The sequence below is a fragment of the Trypanosoma equiperdum genome, assembly GCF_001457755.1.
Source record: "Trypanosoma equiperdum strain OVI genome assembly, contig: ctg_43, whole genome shotgun sequence".
NCBI lineage: Eukaryota > Euglenozoa > Kinetoplastea > Trypanosomatida > Trypanosomatidae > Trypanosoma > Trypanosoma equiperdum.
In genome coordinates, this window is record NW_027124354.1 from 19,765 (window position 1) to 30,100 (window position 10,336).

At 46.4% G+C, this 10,336-nt stretch overlaps 3 protein-coding genes and 1 pseudogene across 4 annotated transcripts; all 4 read left to right on the top strand.

Moving 5' to 3' along the window:
- Positions 1–151: 151 nt before the first annotated feature.
- Positions 152–3,220, top strand: TEOVI_000183900 (Metallopeptidase family M24/FACT complex subunit (SPT16/CDC68)/Histone chaperone Rttp106-like, putative; the record flags this gene model as incomplete). Its single annotated transcript, XM_067225009.1, has 1 exon — positions 152–3,220. One exon carries the CDS (start codon positions 152–154, stop codon positions 3,218–3,220), a length of 3,069 nt encoding a protein of 1,022 aa, XP_067081110.1.
- Positions 3,221–4,174: 954 nt separating this feature from the next.
- Positions 4,175–5,110, top strand: TEOVI_000184000 (3,2-trans-enoyl-CoA isomerase, mitochondrial precursor, putative; the record flags this gene model as incomplete). Its single annotated transcript, XM_067225010.1, has 1 exon — positions 4,175–5,110. The coding sequence occupies one exon, from the start codon at positions 4,175–4,177 to the stop codon at positions 5,108–5,110; it is 936 nt and encodes a 311-aa protein (XP_067081111.1).
- A 273-nt stretch (positions 5,111–5,383) lies between these two features.
- TEOVI_000184100 (nuclear transcription factor, putative) lies at positions 5,384–7,021 on the top strand (the record flags this gene model as incomplete). The annotated part of the gene is made up of 1 exon (XM_067225011.1): positions 5,384–7,021. One exon carries the CDS (start codon positions 5,384–5,386, stop codon positions 7,019–7,021), a length of 1,638 nt encoding a protein of 545 aa, XP_067081112.1.
- A 459-nt stretch (positions 7,022–7,480) lies between these two features.
- Positions 7,481–10,270, top strand: TEOVI_000184200:pseudogene (annotated as a pseudogene). Its single transcript has one exon. A coding segment is annotated over exon 1 (2,790 nt).
- Positions 10,271–10,336: the final 66 nt, after the last annotated feature.

The window sequence follows — 10,336 nt, forward strand, 5'->3', positions numbered from 1 at the left end:
ACCATTGTTACATGGTACATCCCAATCCTTTTTCCCCTTGTTGTCCTCCCCTCCTTATCGGATCTCACTGCCGTTCATAGAGTATTGTTGTTTTGTTGGCTTAACCAAATAAGGTGCAGTAAGTGGGGGGTAAATATCAAAAAAAAAAAAAATGTCGCGTGTTACCCTTTCCGCATCTCGCATGGAGAAAATAGTTAACGCATGGAGGAAAGTCCCTGATGCAGCGGAAGGTTGTTCAGTTATGTGTTGTGTATTTGGTGCGCTTACGCCTGAGACACTTGAAAACCAACGTGGGCAGGCAATGCTGCAATACCTTTTTACGTCGCTGAATACTGTGTGCAACGCTGCCTTGTTCTTTTCCTTTGATAAGCTACTGGTTGTACATTCCAACCTCAATGTTGAGCTGCCGCCCTCATCAGAGAGCTTTACCTACGCTTCTGCAACGTTGGACGAGAAGTTTGGTGAGATTCTCGCAGCATTTGTTGCTGATGCAAAAGTTGGAGTGTGTCAGAAGGAGTTGAACATACAAGAGGGTGATTTTGCACCAAAGCTAATTTCAGTCGTTCGAGAAATTGTTCCCGCTGAGCGTACGGTTGAAGTTGGACCCCTTCTGGGTGAGTTCCTTTTTGTGAAGGACGAGGCAGCACTTTCCTGTGTGGAGAAAGCGGCAGGACTTTGTAACGCTATATTCCGCCGCTCCGCCCGCGGGATGATTGAGTCGGAAATGCAAAAGAGTAATCCTAAAACACTGAGCGCCTTGCGGGAGCAGTTAACGAAAACCCTCGAGGCACCAAACACCGTCATGGGTTTGGAAACACTTGATGTCTCTCAGTTCTCAATTGCGTCCGGTTTGACACCATGTATTATGCACCGTGGGACTTATAACCCTCAAATTAGTGTCACAGAGGTGAGTACCCAACCGCTGCGGAGTGATGTCATCGTCGTCCGATACGGATTGAAGAATTGCGGCTACACCGCTTTCATCGCCCGTACGCTCATCGCGGAACGAAATGCCCCAAGCAACGTGAAGGACGTCTACAAGTTTGTGTACAACGTAACCGAAAAACTGTTAGAGCACCTTCGTGTGGGGACGCGTCTCAGTGCCGTGCATGAAGAAGTAATGAAGTATGCAACCACTACAGACGAAGCTCTTGCAAAGCACCTTCCCAAGTCTTTGGGTTTCTCGACTGGATTGTTGGTGCTTGAGGCACGCGGGACAATATCTCAGAAAGGAACTGCAACAGTTGAAGACGGAATGGCTTTTGTAACTCGGGTTACTCTCGAAGGGGTGCCGGATGGTGAAGGCGGTACATTCGACGTGGAGCTGTCCGACACAGTCACAGTAAAAGGTGGCGCTGCACAACTTAACACCAAAACATCACGTAAGCTTGAGGAAGTCCTCTACGATGACAGTGCAGAAGAGGAAACTGCATTCGAAACAAGTGCGCGGGACTTAAATAAGATAACACGGCAAGGACAGAGTAGCGTTCCACTACTCTCGCGGGAATCGGCACGAGAGGAAAAACTCAAGACGCTTTTAAGGGAACTACATGCGGAGTTGGCCGCGGCTGGTGGGAAAAAAGCCAAAACTGCCGTCTCAGAAGAGTTTCGTACGTACGAAATTGCACGTCTTTCCTACGGCGACGTCATTCCTTACGCGAATGAAACCTCGTTCCCGGATGTGGCGCGTGGTGGTGGCATTTATGTTGACACGGAAAAGGAGGTGGCGTTCTTTCCCGTATGCGGGGGTGTGGCGGCGTTTCATGTCTCGACCATAAGTCGAGTTGACGTGAAGTTTGAAGGGGACCAAGTGGCGGGGATTTTCTCATTTCATTCGCTTCAGGAAGGAAATATCGCCTACCGTTTGAACCGCACTAAAATATTCGTCAAAGAGCTGACGTACCGTGCGCGCCGTGACATCTTCACCGATGTGAAGATTGCCATTCAGGGTATTCAGCAACGCATCAAAAATAGAGATACGGAGCGACGCCGTGTTTCATTGAATGCTGGAGGTGCTCAGCTGCAAACAGTTCCTGATGCGATTCGGCTTCCACAGGTAAAGATTCGACCCCCAGCGACAACAGGACGTTATAACAAAGAATGCATTGGAAACTTGGAGATTCATCGGAATGGATTGCGCTTTTCATATATTGGTGGGGCACCAATTGACATGCATTTTGAAAACATCAAGCATGTTATATTCCAACCCGCTGTCAATGCTGTTCGGGTTATTTACCACATCACCTTGAAGAAGGGTGTGGAGATTGCCCGGAAGAGTGTGGATGAGGTTCAGTTCGTTGCGGAGGTTATGGAAAGCAGCGAAACTGTTATGGCTGCGCGAAAAGGGTATGAAGAGGAAATTGCAGCGGAAGAGCGTGAACTTATGCGCATCAGTGACACAAACAAACAATTCCTGAAGTTTGCTCAGGCCGTTGAAAGGGTCAGCATGATCAAAACGCAAATACCTGCTAGCAATTTTTCCTTTGAAGGCGTTCATGCCAAGGGCTTAACAACATTCAAAGCCAATCGCGAAGTGTTATGGGCGATTATGGACCGGCCTCCGTTTACACAGCGTGTGGAGGATATCGAGGTTGTGTCGCTTGAGCGCGTTATACCTGGTGGATCCACTTTTGATGTGAACCTTATTTTCAAGGACTACAACAAACCGCCGGCGAGCATCACCACAATACCTCGTAGCAGCCTCGAGTCTCTAAAAGACTGGTGTCTTGCAGCGCGACTTTACTACATGGAGACGAGCGTTAATCCAAACTGGAAGGTGGTACTGAAAACAATTATCGAAGACGAAGATTGGGATCCGTGGAGGCCAGGAGCCGGTTGGGCAGTACTCAATGATGATTTCGAGGGAGATGAAGAAGCCTCTGAAGACTCTGATTCAGATGATTCCACTTATGTTGAAGAAGAAGATGAAACCGATGAGACGGGGAGTTCCTTTCTTGACGATGAGGAGAGTGAACCCGAGTCCAGTGACGAAGAGGACAGTGAAAGTGTGTTGAGTTGGGACGAAATGGAGCGTCGTGCGGAGCAGCATGACCGGCAGCGCGGATACGGCTCTGATGATGATGATCGGCCTCGCAAGAGACCCCGTACGTCTTCAGGCGCTTCCAGCAACCGAAGGCCGCATCCGCCTCCACAACTCCCAAAAAAGCAGAGTCGGTTGCCTCCTATGGGATCAGCAGTGCCGCCACCGCGCCGGTTTTAGTTAGGGTAGAGATGAAGAGGGAAATATAGAAACAATTAAACGGGCAAGAACGAGGGGGACGAAAGCGTTTTTTTTTTGTCTTGTTAACATTACAAGAGAGAATGAAGAATGTGGTAAGTAATAGCGTTTGTGACAATCGAAACGGAAGCGGAAAGTGAAATTGAAGAGGAAATGTTCCTTTTTATCACGCCATTTCTTTCACACCTGTTGCTTGCCCTTTCGTACATCATAGAGTAAGAAACCGCTGAGGGAGCTGCCAAATGCGGTGCCTCGAAGGGGCACTTCTTTTTTTTTAATTTTTGTCAGCTTCTCAGCTTCTTTCCGTTTTGTGGACGAACACTTCTCCTGCTGCGACACTTGTTCGGCAGCTGAAGCATCAAACGTTTTGTTTTTCTTTATTGAGCCTTTCTCCTTTTAAACTTACTCCGGGACACTGGCACACATTTCGATTATATTTTTGCGCTTTTCTTGTGAGTACTCTCGTCCTTTTCCTTTCTTCACCTCATTCCTGTTGCGGCGGCGCATGGAGAAGCTCTTCTTTTTTCTTTTGTGGGAGCTAACAAAGTGATGGAAAGAACCTTCTCGAATTTCGAACGGAAATTGATCGGGAGAGCGTTTGGCAAAGGCAGGAAAATTGCGTTGAGGTGGTTCTATTATCACTACAATTCAATCGCCCATTTTTTTTACCTCTTTTAATTGGTGCGATGTGGTTATGCGCTTTCCGCTGCCACGCAAATGATGGTGTTAAACACGTCTTTGACGCAACAGAGGGGGGAAACTCCTTCTTTTTTAAACTTTTTTTTAAAAAAAAGTTTAAACAAATCATTTTTTTCGCACTTCTGGAGTGTGGTGGAGTCCGCGATGGTTTGTTTTATTTTCCTTTATTATTATTAATAATATTATTTTCTTTTTCCTTATAATATTTTACTTTCCGTAAAAGTTGTAGCGAACATAATGGCTGCAACACCTTACAGGTTTCGGTTGTCTTCACAGTGCAGCCACATAAGGCGTCATGTGTGTAGACGGTTGATTACACCACAGTTATCTGTGAGGACATGTGCTACGGGAACGGAATCATCAAACGGTGCTCGTTTAATCGAGGTGATGGAATCTCCAATTGAAAATATTAAAATTCTTTCCATGAACAACGCTCCAGCGAATGTTCTATCGTCAGCCATGATAAAGGAGATGCTCAGTTCGATCAGTGAAGTATGCAACCCAGAGAAAGGATGCTGCAAGGGTATCGTGTTAACATCGTCCCTCCCTAATGTGTTTTGTAATGGACTTGATCTTCAATTATTGAGCGATAAATTGCCTTACGATTCTTTTTCATCCTACTGGGAGCAACTTCAGATGCTTTACATCACTCTCAACACGCTTCCGGTTCCTGTCGTTGCAGCTATAAACGGAGATGCTACGGGTTTTGGATGTATTATGGCTCTGTCTACTGATTATAGAGTTATGGCCGAGAAAGCAGAAGAGGGGGGAGGCAAACAATTAAAAATTGGTGTCGATACGGTTCGATGTGGATTGGCAGTTCCACCTTGCTTTGGTGCGGTTGTGGCTCACACGGTTGGATATCGTGCATGTGAAATGTTTCTTCAGCGTGGTGTGATTCTTTGTGCTGCTGAGGCTGAAAATGCGGGTCTTGTAGATGAAACGGTGGAAAGGGCTGATGAGGTTCTTGTGCGTGCTTTGGATATGGCAGAAAACCTGTCCGTAGGACCCCCGTGGTCTTTTTGGTTGGTAAAAGACGCTTCACGCAAGGCGTTTATGGCCCCCCTTTGTACACAAGCCCTTCGTGATGCCGATTGTGCAAACTTTTACGAGTTTATCAGCAACACGGAGGTGCGACGTGATATGAGAGCGTACATTGCAGGTAGTGCGTAGCGGTTGTTTTTCTTTTGTACGTGGTTAACCACAACCTACTTGTCTCACATGAACATATATATATATATATGTTTATTTAATTATGTATGATCTCTTATTTTCATATGTTATGTGCCATGAAAAATACATTATTTTCCTTTTCTCACGCAAGTTTAAGCAGTTTCCCTTCTTTGCTTCGTTTCTTCGTCCCTTTCGTTTGCACCCCATGCGAACAACACAAGCCTGTAGACATCTACCGCATACGCGTTAACCATTTGTTCGACACGGCAAATAATGGTGGAAATCACTGAACTCGCAAAAGACATCTCCGAGAGGTTACGAAATGGGTCTTACGAGTGCGTTATTTGCTCCAACGCGGTTTATCTACGAGATAAACTTTGGTCGTGTACTGTCTGCTACGGTGTTGTGCACATGCCGTGCGTAAGATCTTGGGTAAAGGTTCAGGTTGAGGAGCGGGAGAAGCGTGATGCCACTGCTGGTGGTTCCTCCGCTTCTTCTATTTCCCTCAATGAGTTTCGCTGCCCTATCTGCCAAGCTCTAACACCTGTTTCGGCCGTAGCGGAGTTTAGTTGTTTCTGTGGAAAGGTGTGTAACCCAACTCCGGATCCCTTACTTGTCCCTGGTTCATGTGGCGACACATGTGGACGCCGTCGTAAGGACGAGTTGTGTCCCCACGCCTGCGCGCTTATGTGTCATCCAGGTCCTTGTACTCCATGTCAACTGACACGTACACAATCATGTTTCTGTGGAAAGACGAGCAAAACTGTGGGGTGCTCTAGTGGAATTCATGGCTTTGAGTGTGAAGGTATTTGTGGGAAACTGCGTGAGTGTGGAAAGCATAACTGTGGTGTCCCGTGTCATGAAGGGCCTTGTCCCGTGTGCACTATTCTTTCCACAGATTCGTGTTATTGTGGTGCTACGAAGCGAACTCAGCGCTGTGGCGAAAGCGGGCCGTTTCCATGTGGAACCCCGTGCTCAAAAATTCTTGATTGTGGCAACCACCGATGTCTTTCCAAATGTCATAAGGACGCGTGTGAGCCCTGCTTTCGGACCCCTGAGCGTATGGTATTTTGTCCTTGTGGGAAGGTGCGACTGCAGCAACTGTTGAATTCGCCCAGGAAATCGTGTTTGGATCCTATTCCCTCCTGCGGGTTGGTGTGTGAAGGTTTTTTACCATGCGGTCATACCTGCTCAGATGTGTGCCACGAAAGTCCCACATGTCCACCATGCACAAAATTAGTTTCGATGAAATGCGGTTGCGGATCGCAGAATTATCAAATCTACTGCTTTTTCACATATTTGCCACAGGGTGAATGGAAAGCCGCCGCTGAAAGGTCCGGTCTCAGTAAGGATAAAATTATTTCTCACTTTCCTCCGGTGTGCAAAAAACCTTGTCGCAAGCATTTATCGTGTGGTAAACATACGTGCAAAGAGAACTGTTGCACCAATGAGGATCACACATGTTACAAAATCTGTACGAAACGCCTCTCTTGTGGAACGCACAGCTGCGGCCAATTATGCCATAAAGGTCTCTGTCTGCCATGTTCCGTGGCATCTTATGATCGTCTCTACTGCCGCTGCCGTCGAACTTGGGTGGAGCCTCCGGTGCCATGTGGAACAAAACCTCCAAACTGCAGTCATGAATGCATCGTTCCCCGTCCTTGTGGGCATCCGGCCAACCACCCGTGTCATATTGAAAACGAATGTCCCGTTTGTGTTGTTCCCGTTGAGAAGAAGTGCGGCTCGCATGCCACAGTGATTCCATATTATTTACCCTGCTACAGAGAGTCGGTGTCATGTGGTAAGAAGTGTGGAAAGTTGATGAGCTGCTGTGGAAAACCGTGTGGGAAGATATGCCACACCGGGAAGTGCGAACATAAGTGTCAAACACCATTTCCTGCACTTGAGTGAATATTAACTGACCGTGAAAACTGGAAAAACACGGCAGTGGTGCGGTTGACTGTCGGTGATGGAAGCTGCAGAAGAGAAATAATGTCTGTTTTTTTCGTTGTCATCTCACTGAAACATGAATGGGGGGAGAGAGCGGTCCCAACATTTATTTGGGTTTGGTAATGGCATGTCTCTTTTTTGTCGTAACTCAACGCTAACACGTTTCAGTTGGGGCCAAAATTTTTTGAACTGTGCCAAGGTACACTGGTGACCAGCTTCTCACATCTTCATATGTGGTCGCATTATTGCTGCCCATCTTTTGTAATCTCCTTACTTATCCACCCTCATACCCTTTGTCTCCTAAATCCATTTGTCACTACACACATTAAGGCTTTAGGTTAACAAAAAAAGAAAAAAAGAAGAAAATAAAGCACACCCCACCAGTCATTTACAAATATTTCAAGAGAAAAAAGAGCTTTGATGATAGAATATGCGTGTGGTTGGCTACACGCGCCTGTCAGTAGTTTCAACAGTAGGGGGGAAACCACTTCAAGCAGTGAAGGAGCAACGTGGGGTATCGCATTGGGAAGATTCGGCCCTACCGCCAAGTGTTCTCTTGTGAGAGTACTGGCAGTGATAGTTTCAGGGTATTATTTTTTTGTTGGTTTATGTTTAGTTAGTGCCGCAAAATGCATATGTACCGACTACTGGTCTATGATCGAGGGTTTAACAAACGTAGCGAATGTGTCCGAGCTAAGGGAAGTTACCAACCTCACTGACCAGCTTAGATATTCACTCATAGTTGTTTCATGTGTGGCTCTGTTCGTTCATCTCGCTATTTCTGTTGTCGGAGTGAGGCACATCCGTAGTTTGTTCATGCAACTCGATGCAAATGTCGAGGCGTTGCACCGTGTTGCCGATGCGTTGGCAGTGCCACTCAACGGTGATGCAACGGGTACTATTGATGTGAATCCGAAGCAGTCCTTTTCCCATGCAAAAAGTTGTAAAGGGATTCAAAACGCTGCAACACCTGAAATGGCGAATGACATGCTTATGCTTTTGCACCAACTCCGTGGGTTACTTCCCGATTCCACATTTGAAAAGGAGCTAACAGACGTCGCTGTGCGGCAGTGTAACGGTGCCAAACTTCAATGTGAAAAGGCGAACCCTCCCGTTGGTTCCAAACTTGAGGCCCACTCACCGCGTGTTATGTCTCAGTTCAGAGTTTCACGGAGAACTGCAGCGGGAATGGTTCGAAATCGGGATATTTTGGAACACGGTGGCACTGGCACGACCTTCAGGAAAAGGAGGGTCACGGTGGTGGTTGTTTGCCTCTCCGACTTTGCGCATCAAGTTGAGGAGGATTTGGAACATTGTCTTCATTTTTCCCGACAATTTCTTTCTGTTGTAACTCAAATTGTTGAGAGGTATGGCGGTATCATTGCGAGTGTAGCACCTAACAAGGTTGTTGTGACATGGAATGCCTTTACGGATTCTCCCCGTCACGCACAAAACGGAATGCAATGTGCCTGTGATGTACTTGTTGCGCTCCAACCATTTACACAAGGTTTGAGTGTGTCACCGTCTCTTAAGTTGTTTCCGACTATTGTTGCTACTTCAGGGTTTGTTATGGCAGGAACGATCAGAGTTTCTGACCATGAGGACGATGTCTTAAGTGTTTACGGGAATTGTATTTCCCTGAGTGAGGAACTTCCATCACTATTAGGTGCGCTGAGAGTAAGGTGTGCGTGTGTTGGGGCGCTGGCACATTTTTGCCCAAGCAACTTTTCGTGTATTCCACGAGACTGCGTAACAGATGCCAATAACAAAAGGCACATCATTTATGAGATGCAAGATAAGGCTCTCGCACAGCGCCGGCGTCATGTTGAGGCATTTCAAGCATTTCAGCGAGGAGAACATGGTGTCGCACACCATCTCTACACTCGAATACACGAAGAAACACGTAGTGATTGGAATGCCTTGCGTATGAGTCAGATTTGTTATTACTTGGAAGAAAGCCACAGCGTTTACACCCAACGCTTTCCGGAGTGGCAACTGTTCCCCGTTGAAAGAGAGCACTCATGTGTTAATGAACTTCAACTTGGTAGAAGGGCGTACGGGTTTATGAAATGCGAGGCTTCACCTGTTGAGGATCATATTCGCCGTGCCATATTAAAGCAAACAGATACACGTGCCCTTCCGCGCTCTTATGGACGAAATGAGGAGGAGTCGTACCGAACGCCTGAAGTCGCAAAATCAGATAAGTGTTTGATAGTTAAATGTAACTCGTCTTCTTTGCGGTATGTCACGGAGTTTTGCGACCGTCAAGGGTTGGTGTTTCGCATGTCTAAACAAGTATTAGGCACTGGGGCGTGTGGTGTTGCATTCTTGGGTTTGTCACAAACTGGTGCACTGGTTGCCATTAAGGAAATCGAACTTCCATTAAGGACTCGGGCACAAAACAGTAACTTAAGCGACCTAAACCGTAGGAGATTACGTCGGAAGGGAATTCAAGTGGAAAGTGCAATGGAGAAAACTTTGGATGGTATTATCAATGAAGTAAGTTTACTCTCCCGACTGCGTCATGCAAACATAATGGGTTACATATCGTCTGCCATTTGGGGTAACAAATTGCTGATTGTAATGGAGTTGGGTAGTGGTGGGAGTCTCTACGATCTCATACAAAAGTTTGGAAGTATAAAAGAGAGTCGTGCGAGACGATACCTCCGCGATGTATTGCAAGGACTGGAGTATTTGCATCGCAAGAATATTGTGCACCGGGACATTAAACCTCAGAATGTTCTGCTACTTGAGACCGGTTTATGTAAACTTACTGATTTTGGTACTTCACAAAACTTGCAGAAAATCGCCAACAGTTGTGCACCTGAGGGAACTCCCCCTTATACGGCACCTGAAGCAGCGAGAGGAAAAGCGGAAAAGGCATCTGATATTTGGAGTTTTGGCATTATGATGTTGTATGTTTTAAGTGGTTCCCTCCCATGGCCAAACATGAACCAAATGACTTCTCATGCATTTTTCTACAAGGTGGGACATGTGGAAAGTTTTATGCCATGTGTAGATGATAAAATTTCTCACGATGCGAAGCAAATCGTCAAGCGTTGCTGCCAACGCGACCCGAAAGAACGGGCCACCGCACGGGAACTTTTGAATAATTCATTTTTTAACTGCACGGACACTTCTACGAGTTGCCTCGTTAAGGACTGGCCATCCTCTTGTGGGAATATCTCGAGAAGCGAATTTCATTTGTAGCGGTATTTAGTTAAGCTTTTTTTTTTGTTTTATTTTATTTTATTTATTTTTTTTTTTTGGGGGGGG